This window comes from Saccharomyces eubayanus, chromosome X (genome assembly GCF_001298625.1).
Source record: "Saccharomyces eubayanus strain FM1318 chromosome X, whole genome shotgun sequence".
NCBI lineage: Eukaryota > Fungi > Ascomycota > Saccharomycetes > Saccharomycetales > Saccharomycetaceae > Saccharomyces > Saccharomyces eubayanus.
The window spans coordinates 332,857-351,617 of record NC_030985.1 but is presented as its reverse complement, the minus strand read 5'-3'; the positions used below and the strand labels follow the sequence as shown (position 1 = coordinate 351,617).

Below are 18,761 nucleotides of genomic sequence, written 5' to 3'. Positions count from 1 at the left end.
TTTCTCAGAGGTGAACGCGCCTTCTTTTGGTTCCGATTCTGCATAGTACACATGTTTATGAATATTGGTATTTAATGTCTTGCACAAATTATAGCTGAATAAATAAGGTTTAAGTTGGTAGGGCGAGTGGCAGCTAACCAAAACTTTCCCAAAAGAATAATAAAATGATCATTATTAGATCAAATAAATAAGCAGGCATCTCTTGAACCGTTGGAAAGAAAAGATTCAATAGGACCTAACCGCTGGTGGGACCGAGGCACATTCATCTTCATCTAATGTATGCGCAATCACATCTCTATATTTGATTTTGACAGGTGCTGTTGTTCCTCCCTGCCAAGATAGTGTGTGCTTTCTCCAGTTTTCATCATCTCTGTTGGGGTAGTCTTCTCTTGCATGAGCGCCCCGAGATTCCTTGCGCGCTGCAGCAGAGACGGCAGTTTGTGTGGCACAAGTTAGCAAATTTTGCAATTCCAAAGTTTCCACGAGATCTGAGTTCCAAATCATTGATTTGTCGGAAACGTGTACATCTTCAAACGTCTTATCAACTTCGGTGATGTTTCTGACACCTTCATCCAATGTTTCTTGCGTCCTGAAAACAGAAACATCCTTTTGCATTGTCTTTTGCATATTCAATCTGATTTGCGAGGTATTTTTTGAACCATTGGCATTTCTCACTTTGTTTAAATTAGCGATTGACTCATGCCCAATGTTTGAAGGTAATGGTTTGTGGGGCAAGCCAGGTTGTAATGTGTCAGCAATAGTGTTTGCAACGGCGCGGCCAAAAACAACCAAATCAAGCAACGAGTTAGCGCCCAATCTGTTGGCCCCATGAACGGATACGCAAGCAGCTTCTCCGCAAGCCATTAAGCCTGGGATAACCTTGTCCTCGCCAGTGTCCTCGTCAATTGTCAATGCTTCACCGGTCCATTTAGTAGGAATACCGCCCATATTATAATGAACTGTTGGCAAGACGGGAATTGGCTCCTGTGTAACATCCACGCCTGCAAATACGGAAGCCGTCTCAGAAATGCCTGGCAACCTTTCTTTAAGCACCTCTGGTGGCAAATGACTCAACTGCAAAAGAATGTGATCTTTGTGTTTTCCAACACCTCTACCAGCCCTTATTTCCATGGTGATGGCTCTGGACACAACATCTCTGCTTGCTAAGTCCTTGGCAGTGGGAGCATACCGCTCCATGAATCTTTCACCTTCGGAATTTAGTAAAAAGCCACCTTCACCACGGGCACCTTCAGTGATCAAACAGCCAGACCCATAAACCCCTGAAGGATGGAACTGAACAAATTCTAAATCTTCTAACGGGAACCCAGCACGAGACACCATGGCATTACCATCACCCGTGCAAGTGTGGGCTGAGGTACAAGAGAAGTAAGACCTTCCATATCCACCAGTGGCAATGATGGTTTTGTGCGCCTTAAATCTGTGGATGGTACCGTCTTCTTCGTTGTAGGCGATGGTGCCTACAACTTCGCCGTTGTGAGTCAACAAATCCATAGCGAAGTACTCAATGAAGAAATGCGTGTTATTTTTTAACGCCTGACCATACAGTGTGTGAAGCATTGCATGGCCTGTCCTATCTGCCACAGCACATGTTCTATAGGCCTGTCCGCCTTTACCAAAATCTTTTGATTGCCCACCAAACGCTCTTTGATAAATTTTTCCATCTTCAGTTCTCGAAAATGGCATGCCGTAGTGTTCCAGTTCAATTACTGATTTGGGTGCCTCGCGTGTCATATAGTGGATGGCATCTTGGTCTCCTAGCCAGTCGGAGCCCTTGACAGTGTCATACATGTGCGATTTCCAGTCGTCTGGATGCATATTTCCCAACGCAGCGTTGATTCCACCTTGGGCAGCCACAGTGTGTGATCTTGTGGGAAACAACTTGGATATACAGGCAGTCTTGTATCCCGCCTCGGCTAGGCCAAATGCCGCTCTTAGTCCGGCACCACCAGCACCCACGACCACACAGTCGTACTCATGGTCAATTATGTGATATTTGGCATCTAAATCCGGTCCGCTCTTGGGTTCCTGAACTTGACGAATGACAGAAAAAGAGGAAAACGCTCTTTGCAGTATGTGTGATTTTGCTATTCCCTTTTTCAAAGACAACATAGTTTATAATACTTGTATACACATATATATTATTTACTCTTCCTGTTTCCATTACTTTGACAAATATCTTGTAAGAAATGTGCTTTTTCTTTATTCAGCCCAGTGCGAAAGACATCCGCCAAGATGAAAGACTTTCCTTTTTGCCACCTTGTGGAGACTGTGCTAGATATTTCAAAAAGGGAAGTCCCTTATATTCTAAAGGGAGAATCTCTATTTCGGAGAAGAGGAGCGCGGCCTGAAAAATACTGGGCGGCTAACCGGCTGAAGCTGCGATAAGTGTAGAGCTCAGCCAACAATTATAGATATCTAAAGAACATGTCCTGATGACGAAAGAGGCCTAAATCTGTATAGGCACTAGCACGTCTCAAGCAGACATGTGCTTGAGCCGCTCGATTGGCTTTCCTATTATGGGCAACTCTGGGAGGTAACCGCTACACGAAGAATAGTCAAAACAGCTGGCTAATCAAGGAAAAATTTTGCGGAACCAAGTATACCATGTCGAATAGAAAGCCCTTGTCCTTGATTAACTGGCTATCCTAATAAGGAGAGTAATTCCAAAGTTGAAAAAAAATCTCCGCGACGGGGAATTGAACCCCGATCTGGCACGCGACAAGCGCCCATTCTGACCATTAAACTATCACGGAATGAGAAAATAAAGCTCACGATGGGGGTCGAACCCWTAATCTTCTGATTAGAAGTCAGACGCGTTGCCATTACGCCACGCAAGCTGTTATTTGATGAGATAATTTATTCCACAGAAAACTCAATTCCACCTCTTCTTTTTAATTACTCCGTTTCTTTTTGTCCCACGTATTTCATAGCAGCATCTACACAACAATACGCGCTCGTTCTCGCGGAAACTGATGGGGAACAATGAAAAAGAACGCATAAGAGAGGAACAGAATCATTTTATAACATTATGCAAAATTACAGATTCCTTTTTTGTAGATTCCTAGATTCACGAGGAGAATCTCTAGAAGAATCTCTGCACATAATACTATAACATTAAGAATAATGGACTACCAAGAATCATTATACAATTTTCAAGGTCAATACTTTTAATTCAAGCCAGAACTAAAGAAGTAGTACCTGTAACTGTCCTAAACGACTACTTTCAAGTCACAAAAAAATGGATCCTAGTGTCCTCGCCTAGAACATGGAGCAATGGTGTACCATTTCTGAGGTCGAGTAATTCCTTGCGTGTAAACTGTCAATTTACCTCGTAATCAGGAAAGAGCAGAGAAGAAAAATGTACCCATATATTTATATATTGTTTAATCACGTTTTTAGCCGCTACGATAAGTGCATATTACCTCGCCCACTAATTTAATCACCGTTGTACTAATAATCATCTGTACATATACTCTTCTTTGCTTTTAAGAAACACAAAATCAAACACACAAAGACAATAAAAATGAAGGCGGTTTCCATCAACGAGAACACGAATCGACAGGCTTTGTCAAGACCTGTAAATATTTGAAGATAAGCTCAGATTCCGTCCTTATTCAATGCTCTAATATTGCGTATATAGTCAATTCCAGGTATTCATGTTCCAACAGTTTGTCACACTCTTCTGCAAACACCAAGATTTAGTATTAGGTCTCCCACAAGAGGCAAGACATTAGCAAGCCTATTCGATCCATTTTATCATCGTGGGATGACAGACTGTACCGTATATCCGCATGTTTGTAAATATATTAGAAGTAAAAATAACAATAACAATTAATTAAAAAATATCTCCCGGGGGCGAGTCGAACGCCCGATCTCAAGATTTCGTGGTAATAAATTACAGTCTTGCGCCTTAGACCAACTTGGCTACCGAGAGGTAAATTGTTACCTTACTTCCATATCGAACTTAGTGACGACTGCTGTAAGGTACAAATCCACCGAGGCGCAACTGACACGTGCTCGAAATGAATCATTATAAGTTGTACAAGATATCAGTACCACATTAGCAATTTTTATTYCAGAACGTCGACCCTTGCTTAAATGGAGCGCTCGAAATGTATAAATACATGAACAATCGATTTAGATATAAGACAAGCTACATCTCATGAATCAAGTTAATATATAGTTTTAGCAGCGAGTTAATTCCCTGAGATCGTCAGGATTATTAACACTCCTGTTTACCAGTCTGTGATACATCAAGCTTTTATGGTTTTTTACTCTTATTATACCTAAGCAATCAAGTAGCAATAGCCGGTTACCTAACCATATCAATCGTTTCAAATGGAGAATTGCAACTGCTCCTGTTGATTTTGTGCGTTATTGAAATGCAGCACTAGAGTGATAAGGAATAATGTACATTCTTCAATGAAATGTGCTTTTGGTTAGATGATTGTATAAACCTGAGATTAATGATTCCTACTATTGGTGTACGACTTCGTGCAGTATCCTAAAGAAGCCATACTAGTCTTTGGAAGTCTAATCATCTACCTTTGCTATTTACAAGTGTATTAGAGTCTTTTTCCTACCTATGTATAGCTATCAATATTTTCCAAGAAGTCGTTAAACTCCAAGCCGATTAATTTTTTCCTGTTACATTCATAAACCATACCTTTAACGACTTGTATTTTCAAATTTTTATCTTTCAACTTTATTGAAAATTTGGGTCCCGAAAAGTATTTCCAATTATCGCTTTGTAAACTTTTCATTGCATCTTTTATTTCATCATTTATAGTTGTAGATTCGTCACAGGCGTAAATAGGTATATTTTTGTCAACTTTGAAGCTTTTTTGAAAGCGTTCAGACACTAGTCCAATAAATTGGCCAGGACTGATTGTACCGACGTTTTTTATTTTGGACTTGACACTTTGGACGCCACTTGATTCCCATTCCATATTACTGGGAAATGAGGGTTCTAACAAACCACTGAACTGCTCTAAATTAGCGTTTAACAACATTGTTGCATGGTGATATGCTTTACCTCCAGCAATTTTATACGCGCTGCCACTAACTTTAAACCCGTTCTGAACAATGTCTCCTCTATCGTTTAGCTCTAATTTCAGTTCGGGATCGGATGAATTCAACCACCCAATTACTTTCTTGTTGAAAAACTTTGTATCAAATTTATCTCTTGATGTCAAAAATGAATAATTAACATTACCCAAATCATGGAGTACCGTGCCACCTCCAGAAAATCTCCTCAGAAGTTCAAAGTTTTTGCTCTTTAATTGAGCAAGGTCGACTTCTTGCCAAAGATTTTGGTTTTTACCGATGACTGCGCATTTGTTATTGATATAAAATAACAGCCTGCAGCTATCAAAACCTTTTTTGGTCTTTGGTGTATTTGTAAACATATAATTTTCCAACGCCAAATTGTAATAAGGGTTAGTGGATAAACTTTGTAAAACAAATCTTCCTTTTGCTTTAACAATGTCCTTCAATTGCGAAGCAGATAGAGTCTCTTTGCTGAAGCCTATGTTGTAAAGATCATGCATATCCTTATTAAAATCATTGATGTCGTCTTCTAGAGAGGTATTAGCCTTTATTGCACCTTCTGATTCTCTTTGGGTCATTGGACTATGGTTGTACATTGGTGTAAACATATTTTGGTACATTGAATTTATATCATGATATTTATCATCTGTATCTTTCTCCAATTTCGTAAATGTGTGGAATAGAGTAGTGCAGCACACAAGACTACGCTGTCCCATGTAGTGAGGAGATAACCCCAAATTCCTGAGTATTATAGACATAACTTTAACATGAATGACAGATGAAGTCTGTTGGGTTTCTTCTCCTTTCTTCTTTAAAACAACAACTAAATATGAGCTGGAAATTTTCTAGGTTCAATATGCCAGATTAAAGAGGACAAAGCGAAACGCATCACTTGCTGTGAATAATGGCGAATGCGAAAAATATGAATTAGAGATTAGTTTCCAAGCGCTTTCGAACCAATAAGTCTTAGTGATCCTATTCTTGCTGTTCCAAAAGCCTTCACATGGAATTTGTTGGTACAATGACGGATAATGGCCCTTTCAAAAATGAGGAATATCATGGATCTCTAAGTGGAGAAGCAAATTCAAGTGACAATTTAGAGCTGTATCATCGATTTAACGATGAGAGAAACCCCAAGTACCAAGCGATGATCGCTGAATTGCATGACTTCTTTCGCCTTACTTTGGCGGAAACTATAAACGTAACTGATATTGACGGGTTAAAATATGATAATATTAAGGTTACTAAATTTAGAGAGCTAATGCCCAGAATGCTGAATAACTGTCGCGAATTAACACAAAGGAAGTCTTATATCCCCTTAGATTTAGAAATTAGCGAGAATGAAGAAAAGCAAAAGAGATTCCAGCTACTGCACCGACATCAAATCGTGTTGAGTTTTCAAGAATTTTGTGATGAAATGGCCAAGTCAATAATTGAAGCACACGTTCTTAGCTTTTTGTCCAAATGTGAATATTCATATGACATCGTATCCAAACATTGGGCCTCCTTTTATAAATTATTTGAATATGTGATAGGCGCGCTTGGACCTATCATATCATATGTTCCTGTGAACTACCCTATGATCAAAAAAGAACTGGGATTTGAGCTTCTGACGTTGTTTCAATATTACGACTTCAAACTTTTTGAATGTATAAAAGCTAATTTTGGAGAAGAGTTCCCAATTCTTGTGACTGCTTCTATTCATCACTATATCCATATGTTTCCAATAACGAACATTATGTTAGAGAATGAAACTCCTATGCTCCGTATAATGTCTAATTGTAACTTCAATGTAGAGGGTCTGAGTCCCAAAAGTTATTATTTGAAAACACTAAAGGCTTATTTTGAAGAGGAACCAAATTTAGGTCCAAAGCTGGAAACTTTTAGAAATTTTAAAGTACTACTAACAAGAAATGCACTGTTAGCGTCGCTGTTTTTTCCCGAATGGGTGAGTGACGCAAATGATTTATTTATAGGGCACCTACTGCTGAATAAATACTCCATCAGTCAGTACATTGAAATTGGAAAAAACACATACGATGAACAAAAAGAGCGATACTTCAAGACTGAGACAAGTTTTAGTCTATTGATGTTTAGAAATGCGTTTGAGGCAAGAAATATGCTGAAAGAGTTTAAGGAATTTTGTGATGATGTAATTTCAGAAAAGTTGGGAGCTGCATATGGAGCCAATCACGACACTGAAAAGCTCTTCGATGAAGTGGTTCAACTGGCTAACGTAGACCACTTAAAAATTTATTCCGATACCTTAGAACATCATTTATGCGAATTGCTAGGGAGCACTAGTAAAGCCATTGAACACTATGTCAAGTATTTTGAATCTCACCTATTCAGGCTTGTGAGGAAGATAAAAGCAAAAAGAACTGAGTTATCCAGGGACGCGAAAAAGAAGTACCTCTACGAAAATATCCCCATATTGAGACTAAAGTTTGTCAACCTCCCCACGTTTCCTAGTTTTTTTGAAAGATCAATCTTCAGAAAGACAATTCTACAAAGTGACCAAGATTCTGTATTTGTTAAGGATATATTACCAGTTTATAAAGACTGCTTGATGGAACTTTTCAAGCAGAGAATCATAACGAACGTTTCACAAGAGGACGAAATGCTCTACCGCGATCAGTATCAACCGTATCTGTCACAGTTCTTCCAACCAGTGGAGGTTATGGCAGATTTAAAAATTAAGTACGCGTCGTTCTTGTCCTTTTACGAGAACATCGAAGTTGCGGTCAAGTTTGGCAAGAAGTACAATGAAGACAATTATAGTTCGTTCTTCCCACTTATTTTTGACAGAGAAAGAATTCCCAAAATTTTCCAGCAATCTAATGACGAGCTTGGAAAAAATTTCATTTTACCTCAAGAGATGGACAGTATATGGAACGAATTTTTATCCAGTTTTCACCAGGATAACAGGCTAAAAGATTCTGATACGTCCAAGAAGGAACTATACCCGATGTGGAATTTGCATCATTGTGATGTGGAATCCCCCTACACAATACCCCAGGGGGGCTATCTGACATTCGAATTGACCCTTTTCCAAACCTGCGTATTGACTTTATTCAATGATAGCAATCGCCTGACATTTCAGAGCATCTCAGAGCAAACAAAGCTAGGGAATAAGGACTTGATGTTGATTTTGAAGTCGTTTTTAAACTACAAAATCGTGACGAGAGACAATGAAAATACCTACAAGATAAATGAGAACTTCCAACCTGATTTGAGGAAAGTGAAGAATGGTAAACTACGTGTAGTGCTACCGAGAAACACCTCCATGCAAATCAGCAGTAACTCGACCAATGGGAGAAGTAGTTCTTTGCACCACGAGGGAAGTAATTCACAGTGGACTCAAGAACTACTGAAGACTTGCATTACCAGGTCTGTCAAGGGCGAGAAAGAGGGACTCAGCTACGACCGTCTATTCGAGACGGTCAAGCAACAAATAAAAGGCTTCAGCGTTGGCGAGTTCAGGGACGCCCTGGCCAAACTCCTGCGAGACAAGTTCATAACCAAGGACGAGTCTACAGAGACCTACAAGTACTAAATCCAATCACCATTTTATAGAGTGTTTAACTACTAAGCAAGTGTATATTCCTCGTCAGCCCTAACTTTTTTTTTGGCCAGCATACTTTTCGTCTTTTTTTTGGCTTCGTCGCTTTTTCCTCCATATAAAAGAAAACGTAGAGGAGTGAAAATTACTCTCTTGTTCTTGCCCTTATCCAAAATTACAAGCATACAAACCACTACAAGTGCAGGTGTTGGTCGTAGCTAACCCACCACAAGCGACCGCATACAACAGGCGTTGTATCAGTGTGACAAGGACACTACATCTCCTTCTCAACGTCTTATGCGAACCTTTTCACGGGGTTCCTTTTCGTTTAATTTTGTTAATGATGATAACCAAAGATGCATAGTTCAACTGATTGAACATACTATCGAAATGAAGATAAAAATTTCCATCGAAATTAGTCTTTCGCTCCTATCTGAACACTACAAAAGAAACGAATCTTGTATTAGTAATATGCTCGTTATTGGAGATGGGCCGAGAGGCGGAGCCATTGTAGAGCGATTTTGTACGTCTTGAAGCACGGATTAGGCCATACAGCGGAGACAGCGCGTGTTCTATTTACCTGTTTACGTTCTTGGAGCTCTTGCAGCAGCCAAAGTGGAACCATCTGCCTTCTGGCTTCCGTCCTGGATCCGCCGGTGCGTGTTTGGTTGCCTCTTTTGGTAAATCCAGTCTTGCACATGGCATTCTTTCGGAGTTAACAATGTCAGGAGGAGCAATAGAGGATCTACCTCTCGCGCGTAAACGCTAGAAGAGGGACTTTCTGTGTATGAATAATTAACTTCATCAGATCCGGTAGTACCTGAAGAGCGATAAATATACGCAGAGATATTTATATATATACATACATATATATATATATTTATATAAACATACGTGGAGCCTTTATTTATCTGCAACGTAAGGGAGAGAGAGAGAGCGTCTTCTTACCTTATTACAACAAAAGTGACAAGCTATAACATGCCAAGTATAAATAGCCTCTTCCAAGAAGGTGTGGTCCATGACCAGTCCAGTATTAGTGAGCAGGCTGTAGTTGTCTATATAAGCTCAGGAGTTGATGACGATTCATGGCTTCAACAGTGGTTTAGACCAGGCAACCTCAGCAGCCTGGAACGTGAAAACATAGTGTGGGTGAAGCTGGTAAATAACACCAAAGAGTGCTTTCTCTTCAGGAGTATTTTCCCCTCATTGTCTGCGCCAAGTATAAGTATACTGCAGAACGGCCTACTCGAGTGTTCTATTCAAGGTAATAGTGTCTCCCGGGATCTGGATCTTTGGGAAACATTCGTTAATGGGCTAGAGTTAACCGTTAGAGGACAAACAATAAAGAGGAAGTTATTCACCAAGGGCAATGAAGAGTACCAAAGAGTCAAGAGAATGATTCAGAATGACAAGCTGGAAAGGAAGTACGTATTTCAAAACGCCAATGACCCTCAGAGGACACAACAGAGATGGAAGCAGCTTATGGTCATGGATAATGTTAGCTACAAGAGTCAGAGGGTTTTCCTCGCACAGAATTATTGTACCCTGCAGTTGAAGCTGCCCAATGGCTACACCATATCAAACACTTTTCCTCCTCAAACGAAGCTGCACAAAGTGAGAATGTGGTTGGACTACAATTGCTACGACGATGGTACTCCGTACCTTTTCCACAGGAACGTGCCAAGAGTGACCCTTACGCAAGACGACGAGTTGAAAAGTCTCCAAGAACTAGACCTACTGCCCAGATCGACCCTTATTTTGGAGCCGCTGGAAGCCCATAATAATTACTTTGACGACATGGAACAATCATCTATATTATACAAAGTCTATTCCGGGTTAACTTCGTTTTGGGCAAAAGGACCGGAAGCAGGCCCTTCCTCCTCTCATCTAGGCTACCAGAGATTAGGCACAAACGTCTCGAACAGGACAAGCTACAGCATACAGAAAATATCGAGTTTAGAGATTGTGTCTGACGGAAACGATTCGATGGCCCCTTCAGCGTATACCACTCCAAGAATGTACCCTTCTGGTGGAACTACTCAAGTGCGACAGAACATATCTGAATTAAATCTATCTTCCAATAATTCTGCATCTAACACCAAAGTCCGTACATTAGGCTATTCTAGTAAAAGTAGTAAGAGTAATAATAGCAATAGTGGCAGTAATTGAATGTGTTCCTCCTTTCTTTGTTTCTCTATTCAATAGTTATCTCATACTTTTTGTTTTCTTTTACCATAATTTAAAAATACTTATATTTATTTAATCAGTTCGTTAATGTAGTTCTTCCACCATAACTTTCCTCTTTTCTCTATCTTGACTCGTATCATTCTTCACAGGTTCTTCACTCGTATCTATTTTCAAACTGTTCAGTCTATCCAACAAGTCTTCGTTACTACTTTCTTTTGACTCATCCGCATTCCGGTTTGAGTCGTTTTCTCTGTTCTTATTCATCTCATCAAGTTGTAATTTTTCTAGCTCTCTTTCAATTTCTTCGTCTTCATCGTTGTCTTGCCCTGTTTTGTAATTAGTCAAAAGATCGTTGATCTCTTCTGTACGATCGTGTCCCTCTTTGATTTCTTCTAGCAAGTCTTCCACTTTTTCAGTTGATCCAATGTACCCGTTGATCGATTTAATTACTTCATTGGATTCGCTCAGAGTTTGAAATAACATTGCGTTGGTAAGACTGGTATCTATTTGGCTTCGTACTTCAACCAAGTTATTTTGAAACTTCAAAAGTTTGGAAAGGTGTCTTTCAGATAATAATCTGGTCTGTTTATATTCAATCCGTATTTTATTAGGTAGATCGTTGAACTCGGGATCATTCAGCCTAGCTTCAGATTTATCAATCTCTTTTCGTAGTCTTGTAATTTGTTTGCTAATGTTCAGTATCCCAACTTTAACAGTAGCAATTCTAACGTCGTTTTCTGTGACGTCTTTAGAAAATCTACTAATTACATCTTCAACCTCGGGTGCAATGATTTTGACGACATTATCCTTCGAAATTATGACGTGCTTATAATTCTCCAAAAAAAATAAAAAAATCTTCTTTGCCATTTCATTATAAGTCTCAAAAAAGGGCCCTATACTCTCCTCAGTTACAAAATCGTTCACTGTGAATACCAAATCTGTAATAGTTGAAGCTTTTGTAAACATGCTATTTTTCAGTAGGTCATGAAATCTTTGATACTCCTTTTCCAATCTTGTCTTGATAACAAATTCATCTTCCTTCAAGTAAAAATTAGATTCATCTCTTCTGCTCTTATAGGTATTCGTGGATCCTTTCCAGTTTCTAATCCACCTCCAAAATCCAGGCTTGTTATTATCAGAGTATAAACCACCTCGGTGGAAGACTTCCATAGGCACCAGATCTCCTTCGCTAACAAGGGCATCGATTACCATATCGATACTTTTTGGCACTCCATAAACCTCATGAGTTAACTCTTGCAATAGTCTCGTTCCTATCGCAAATGTGACTTTACCTGAGCAACTGATATACCGTTCGCGTAAGTACTCCTTCCATGTGTTGATGTTTGCATCGTAGCCATCAGGGTTTAAATCTTTCAATGGCCTAAAATCCCTATATAAGGACGGCAATCTGGATTCTGGTAATTCCAATTTCATTCAAGTGCAATGCGATACCCCCGGACTAGTTCTTATCATATCTCAGTAGACATCATTTATGGATTTTACCCTTTTCTTACTAACTCAATTCAGCCTTTGCACTTCTCAGTAAATTCAATGTGTGTGTTTGGGTGTACCGATTGTTAAGCTTAAAATCTATAATTAAATGTAGAAGCAGATGAAAGAAACAAAAATAATCTGAAAAAGTTATTCAATTATAAAATATACCAATGAGAAATAAAATAAAATACATGATTGTGGATAGTAACTATAAATACAAAGACCCAGCGGAAACTATATCTCTATGAATTAATTTCAGGACAGTTTCCATCTTTTCCTTAAGAGAGGAGTTACCGATAGTGTTGGCAACGTCCACGAGTTCCTTAACCAGTTCTTCCAACCTCTTGAACATTCTGATCAACGACCCTTCGTAAACGTCAGTCATTTTACAGATTTGCGTAAATGTAGCACCTTTACACCATTCATAAACAACTTCCATCAATTCATGTCTGAAACTTTCAACGTAATCTTTCTCCACAACTTCGATCTTGGAATCCTTCATGATCTTGGCAATCTTGGCTGCAATTTCTCTCATGGCCTTCAAAGGTTCAGACAATTCTGCTTTCAACCTAGGTGCTTCTTTACAACGTTCCTGGAATGCAAAACAAGATAACAAGGCAGCTGCTTGTTCCGGTTTTAATTCATTGAAGTTACCGTTAAAGATCAATTCTGTTAATAATAGCTCATCACCACTGGAAATTTCGCATGCGACTCTACCTTTTAGTTCAATAATGTCATTAGGAGTGCAGAATCCCAACCGACGCAACACTCTCTTACGGCGACGAAGGTCATCTAGTTGGATGACAGCTTGTGATTCTGATATTTTGTGCTTTAATTGTTTCATGTCTTTTTGCAAATCATGCTTCCTGCTGTATTTACCATATAACTCGTCTAATCTCATAGAGTTAGTCAAAGGATTAGAAGACAGCTTTGCGTTCAAAACATCGATCTTCTTCATCAGCTTCAAAAAGTCAGCATCTTCGATCTTCATGTTTTTGATAGGATCAAGCATAGGGATCCCATCTGGGAATCTGCGACTCACTTCCTTCAAAGACTTTCCAACGGTTTCTTTTTGGCCGCTAGCTTTAATATCCTTGGGCATATATAACCTCAAATTACCAATAGATTTGATTGAATCCAACGTTACAGGAATGATAGCACATATGCTCTTTTCGCCTTCTTCAGCTGGACGAATCCCTTCTGGGAATGTTGGGTTGAAAGGCTTTAACAAATTAACTGGAGAGTCTATGTACATGGTATTCACAACCACATTGACAATATATGATTCATGGTCTGTATAAACAGCAGTTGGATTACGTTTGTTAATTCTTTTGGCAAAATCAACAACAGTACCCCAGCCATAGTTGTCCTTACCATTGACGGATAATTCAACTAATCTACCTGGTTGTAGGAAACTTAAAACGTTTGCTGGATGTGTAATAACTTGACGAACGTCTTCGCGGTAACCCTTAATAGCTTGCTCAATCTCGTAATATTCTTTCACATTTTCTTCATCCTCGACTTCAATATCATCGGACTCCTTTTTCAATTCAATGAGTTTTTTTTCCATGACTGGAACTGAAATAACATTTTGAAATTGGAAGAAAGAGTGTTCCAACATGAATTCTGGAGAAATACCTTCTACTCTCATCAAATTGAGAATCATGTTATATCCTAAATGGAAAGCTGAATCCAATCTATCGGCTTGACCCTTGACCATACCTTTTGCTACTTGAGGCTCCATCTTTTCATCGATCATCATAATGACAATACCACGATCATCCAAACCACGACGACCAGCACGACCGGACATTTGAATGTATTCACCTCCCGAAACCCAACGGAATTGTTGACCGTCCCATTTTCTAACAGATGTGAAAACAACTGTCTTAGCAGGCATATTTAGTCCAATTGAAAAAGTTTCTGTTGCAAACAGCACCTTTAAAAACCCTTCTTGAAATAGAATTTCAATGACTTCCTTCAGTATAGGTAGTAAACCGGAATGATGGATACCGATACCTCTTCGTAACAATGGCAAAATGTGCTTAATTTGGGGCAACTCTCTGTCGGTTTCTGGTAACAACGCGATGGCATTATTGAAGATTTTAGTCAACGCATCCTTTTCATCATCAGAATTAAAGTCTAGTTTAGACATTTTCAGAGCCAGTTCTTCACAGTCACGCTTACTGAATGAAAATACAATCACTGGGTTGTATTTTTTCTTCCAAATCATTTTGACAATTTTGTAGATATCACCCTTCGCGTCACCCTTAGCAGAACCACCTTTATATGTTTGTCCCTTTTTACCTCTTGAGTCCGTAGAGTTTGGATCATCACCTACTTGATTACTAATGGAAGCCATTGCCTTTTGGAAATTTTCCTCCCTAAAAGTGCTCTTTTCATCAACAACCAAATAAATACCATCTCCATGAGCTGGGAACAGATAATGTTGTAAAGGTGTTGGACGGAAGTTGGTATAGACGATATGACATGGTTGAGAATGAATTTTGCAGATCCATTCAGCAAACTCCATTGCATTTGGGATAGTGGCCGATAAGAACACGTAACGAACCTTATCTGGCAATAAAATGATTGTTTCTTCCCACACGACACCTCTTTCTTTGTCTCTCATGTAATGGACTTCATCGAAAATGACCCAAGCGACTTCTCTCATGACTTCACTACCTCTATACAACATACTTCTTAAAATTTCAGTGGTCATGACCAAACAGCCTGCATCCGGATTGATTGTAATATCACCGGTCATTAAACCTACATCGCCAAATTCAGCTAATAGTTCTCTATATTTTTGATTTGATAGAGCCTTGATTGGAGAAGTATATATGACTCTTTGTTTGTTTTTTAAAGATTGTGCAATGGCATATTCAGCGACAACAGTCTTACCAGCCGAAGTGTGCGCAGAAACTAAAACGGATTCACCTCTATCTATACACGAGACTGCGGTGTCTTGGAAAGGGTCCAACGTAAATGGGTAAGTACGTGCTTCATTAACTCTCTTATGTTCAGCAATAGGCGTGTAATCATAGTTTGGTGGTAACGCTACCTGATGACGAACTTGATGCGATAATCTGACTTTACCATCTCGTTCAGCCTGTAAAGTTTCAGAATTCGTTAGTCCCTTGGATGCATCCACTTCTCTGGAGGCTTCTTGCTCGAACGAATCCGCTAAAACTGGCACAACAGGCTTTTTGCTTTTATCTTCCGTTTTACTCTTATTGGCTCTAATTTTCTTGTTATCGCCATTAAGATCTTCTTCTTCTTCGAGGTCATGTTTCTTTTCCTGAGGGACATCCAGGCTATCTTCCACATTGGTATTGGCATTTTTTTCTTCATAATTATCCGTAGGGAGTTCAGCCGGGGCTTCCTCGAACACGTCGAAAAGATCGGTAGAATCCATTCTTCGTATATGATTGTAGGTCTCGCAGAAATGAAAATCTATCAGTTAGTTAAGAAATAGAGATCTTCCAAGACTGTAGCACTATACTATTTTCTTTTAGGCTCTATTTTTTTTTTTCATTACATGCATCTCATCGCTAAAACAGTGAAAAAAAAAGTGAAAATCATTTTTAACGGCGCCTCATAAAGGTTATAGTTGACAGAAATTGTTCTTGACTACATAATTACTACTTAGGAATATTGGGTATCTCTGTTATGTACAAACTAATAGCCTAGTTTCCGGTTTTGAGTAACTGGGTTATTCAACTGGCCCGCTCTAAAGTTGTTTCGGGTGCTATTTGACGTAAGGTTCTTAGAACGTTCCATTTTTCTCTGTCGTATTCGCTGAATACCACTTCTGGATAACCAGCTCCAGATCCTGTCGATTCTTGCCCAGAGCCACTTGATAATGAGCGTATAGATTGTGGCGGTTCCAAAACTGGCTCTTTCGCATTCAGCGTACACGTGGCGTTGTTCTGTTGGAGGTAGAATAATGTGCTTGCTGTTCTGAGTGCTCTTTCATTAGCAACACTATGAGGTCTACCATTGTTTATAGAGTCACGACGCGAATTTCCTGAGGTTGATTTTGTAGGCGAATGACTACTTTGTAAAGTACGCACGTAGCTAAAGTCGATACTCTGGTTTTTCTTGCGATCATGGCCGAAAGAATAGTTCATTGAATCTGTTAGGCTACTCTCATACGGCGACATTGTATCAGAGATGTTTGATAATGAGAGTTTCTTTCCGAATCTCATTCTTAATGATTTGGTCGGAGAAGCATGCGGTGAGGTATTGGACATCATGTTAGAAGAGGAGCCCTGTAGAAGTTGATTTATTTGAGAATTGTTTCTTGAATGACCAGTAAGGAAGTTGTTTAGGGTGCTATGTGAACGCTGATGCTTGACACTTCCGGATCCGCTGATCATGGAAATTATAGATTTAGTTGGAGAATGCCTGGTACCAAATCTAGCTGTGTCCTTTGGGATATTGTCGATAGTAGTGGAGGATATATTGTTCTGGTTTAAACTGTCTTCGATTAAGTGACCTGCATCCTCTTCTTGAATACTTGCATCGTGCAAATATTCATCTAGTTCGCTAATGGTGTCTGAATTTTTAAAGTCTTGTTGATCGAGTTCATTTGATGCAGCAATGTGTGATCCTTCTTTCTTAAAGGGGAAGCTAAAGTTATTTTGTGTATGCAATTCTACTTCCAATTCAGTGGGTGAAGAATTTGGATCTATATCACTCTTAGAGGTAAATCGGAAAGGAGGTAGTAATTTATTACCAGCCAGGTTTGTCGTTACTTTTCGAAGTATATTCTCCTGGTCCTTTTCCCACATTTCCAAGGTGACATGAGCAGGCAGTTCCACATGGTTAGTGTATTCTTGGCCGATATTGTATACGCTATCTGAGACTATCCTTGGGATTTGTGGAATGTCTTGTAATTCATTAGTCATCAAGATATCTTGGATACAGCAATCACCTTCGTTTTCCATTTGCGGTATTAACGGTGTTGTCTGGTATGATTGTTCATTTTGAATGCTTTGTTGTGTGGAAATGATTCTATCTGTAACTCTCAAACATGCAGGGAGCAAAGCACTATTAATTCTTTCAATGGCCTCTCTCTCTAGTTTCAAATTCGGAGATTCAATAGAATGCGAATCGTGAGATATCTTGTGCTTTGGAGTGTTGTTTTCTTCGGTAATAATCATGGAAACTCTTCCTTCACTTGGCGTCTTTCCTGCGGAAGATGAGTTTCCGTTTTTTTCATTTAATGCTAGAAAATTCAAAAAGCTTTTAGAGATATCAGAGATGGTTGATGATCTGGCCTCATTTCTATGGCTTCCATTGTTCTCTTTTGGGACCTTGACACTTGGTTGGGCGTTTTTTTTGTATCTATTTTCTATAGGACCTAAAAAGAAAGTATTGTATTTTTTCAGCTTAGAAAAATGTGAATGTGATGGTTTTTTAGGATACTGTTTGGAGGTAAAGTTTGTTTTGGAAGGCATTGGACCTAAATTATGCCGAATAACTGAAGAATTCGAGTTTTCATCCGACGCTGTGGTTTTGTTTGCATTTGTATTCATAGAGAGTTCATTAATCACCCATGCTACATTGTCCATATTATTGGGACCACCATGTAATAACTCCAAATCTGGTGTTAGTGTCTGTGAAGAATTTTTAAGTGGCACAAACCTGCCAATATCGACCATATTCTCCTCCTTGTCATACTGACTAGCATTCGTATTGTTGCTGGTATAATCAGTGTCGCCGAAGTGATCCACGTTAAGATCTTTTAAGAAGGAGCCTAACTGTATACCGTTGATGAAAAGAGTGAAAATTAGTAAAGAGTCCAACGTCGTGATATAGACCTTATGAGACTCGTTTTGAATGGATGTTTGATCTCTCAAAGTGTCATGGAAATAGCCCACTGTACAACCCAAAGTGATCAGTGGTAATGCAAAATTAAGAATGTTGTAAAAGTACCCAATACGGAATCTGCTGGGCGCAAATACAGTTTCTGTGATGAATGATATTAAAGAGGGTATACCATACAATAACGTCGAGCACACGATAACCACTAGGACAGCTTCGGTGTGATGAAACTTACAGAGCAGTGCAATAGCAATGGCGCCTGTGGTGATTGATAGAAGAGCACTTCCGAATTTGATTCCCAAAAAACCAGCCCTGCCGCCACTCCTAACAGAATCTTGGCACATGTGACAGTGTATTTCCTTTTCTAGTATTCTACTCGAAGCAAAATGCAATTGTCCTGGCGTGCCCTTTATGTTTTGATATGTAACAAGATAATTAATAGCAAGATTAAAGAACAACTACAGGTCTGTAGCCTTAATCCCTAAAGTTACCTCTTCGAAGAGCAGTGAGCTTTTTGACAATACCCACATATTGTGGATATGTGTGTTTTTTCAAGGCAGCATTTGGTTGTTTACCTATTTCCCAAAGAAGAAAAATCTTTAAAATGTCCCAAAAC

The 18,761-nt window shown here is 39.2% G+C and overlaps 7 protein-coding genes and 3 non-coding genes across 10 annotated transcripts; 2 read left to right on the top strand and 8 right to left on the bottom strand.

Moving 5' to 3' along the window:
• Positions 1–225: 225 nt before the first annotated feature.
• Positions 226–2,130, bottom strand: SDH9 (succinate dehydrogenase SDH1b; the record flags this gene model as incomplete). Its single annotated transcript, XM_018366072.1, has 1 exon — positions 226–2,130. One exon carries the CDS (start codon positions 2,128–2,130, stop codon positions 226–228), a length of 1,905 nt encoding a protein of 634 aa, XP_018221278.1.
• Positions 2,131–2,702: 572 nt separating this feature from the next.
• DI49_2972 lies at positions 2,703–2,774 on the bottom strand. Its single transcript has one exon. It is a non-coding gene; the product is annotated as a tRNA-Asp (tRNA).
• A 12-nt stretch (positions 2,775–2,786) lies between these two features.
• Positions 2,787–2,858, bottom strand: DI49_2971. Its single transcript has one exon. It is a non-coding gene; the product is annotated as a tRNA-Arg (tRNA).
• A 1,008-nt stretch (positions 2,859–3,866) lies between these two features.
• On the bottom strand, positions 3,867–3,955 carry DI49_2970. The gene is given in 2 exon segments: positions 3,867–3,903; positions 3,916–3,955. It is a non-coding gene; the product is annotated as a tRNA-Tyr (tRNA).
• A 649-nt stretch (positions 3,956–4,604) lies between these two features.
• AIM22 (putative lipoate--protein ligase) lies at positions 4,605–5,828 on the bottom strand (the record flags this gene model as incomplete). Its single annotated transcript, XM_018366071.1, has 1 exon — positions 4,605–5,828. The coding sequence occupies one exon, from the start codon at positions 5,826–5,828 to the stop codon at positions 4,605–4,607; it is 1,224 nt and encodes a 407-aa protein (XP_018221277.1).
• A 245-nt stretch (positions 5,829–6,073) lies between these two features.
• RTT101 (cullin RTT101) lies at positions 6,074–8,626 on the top strand (the record flags this gene model as incomplete). Its single annotated transcript, XM_018366070.1, has 1 exon — positions 6,074–8,626. The coding sequence occupies one exon, from the start codon at positions 6,074–6,076 to the stop codon at positions 8,624–8,626; it is 2,553 nt and encodes an 850-aa protein (XP_018221276.1).
• Positions 8,627–9,610: 984 nt separating this feature from the next.
• UBX6 (Ubx6p) lies at positions 9,611–10,801 on the top strand (the record flags this gene model as incomplete). Its single annotated transcript, XM_018366069.1, has 1 exon — positions 9,611–10,801. The coding sequence occupies one exon, from the start codon at positions 9,611–9,613 to the stop codon at positions 10,799–10,801; it is 1,191 nt and encodes a 396-aa protein (XP_018221275.1).
• Positions 10,802–10,903: 102 nt separating this feature from the next.
• Positions 10,904–12,253, bottom strand: CHM7 (phosphatidic acid-binding protein CHM7; the record flags this gene model as incomplete). Its single annotated transcript, XM_018366068.1, has 1 exon — positions 10,904–12,253. The coding sequence occupies one exon, from the start codon at positions 12,251–12,253 to the stop codon at positions 10,904–10,906; it is 1,350 nt and encodes a 449-aa protein (XP_018221274.1).
• A 268-nt stretch (positions 12,254–12,521) lies between these two features.
• On the bottom strand, positions 12,522–15,731 carry MTR4 (ATP-dependent RNA helicase MTR4; the record flags this gene model as incomplete). The annotated part of the gene is made up of 1 exon (XM_018366067.1): positions 12,522–15,731. One exon carries the CDS (start codon positions 15,729–15,731, stop codon positions 12,522–12,524), a length of 3,210 nt encoding a protein of 1,069 aa, XP_018221273.1.
• Positions 15,732–16,032: 301 nt separating this feature from the next.
• On the bottom strand, positions 16,033–18,489 carry IRC8 (Irc8p; the record flags this gene model as incomplete). Its single annotated transcript, XM_018366066.1, has 1 exon — positions 16,033–18,489. One exon carries the CDS (start codon positions 18,487–18,489, stop codon positions 16,033–16,035), a length of 2,457 nt encoding a protein of 818 aa, XP_018221272.1.
• Positions 18,490–18,761: the final 272 nt, after the last annotated feature.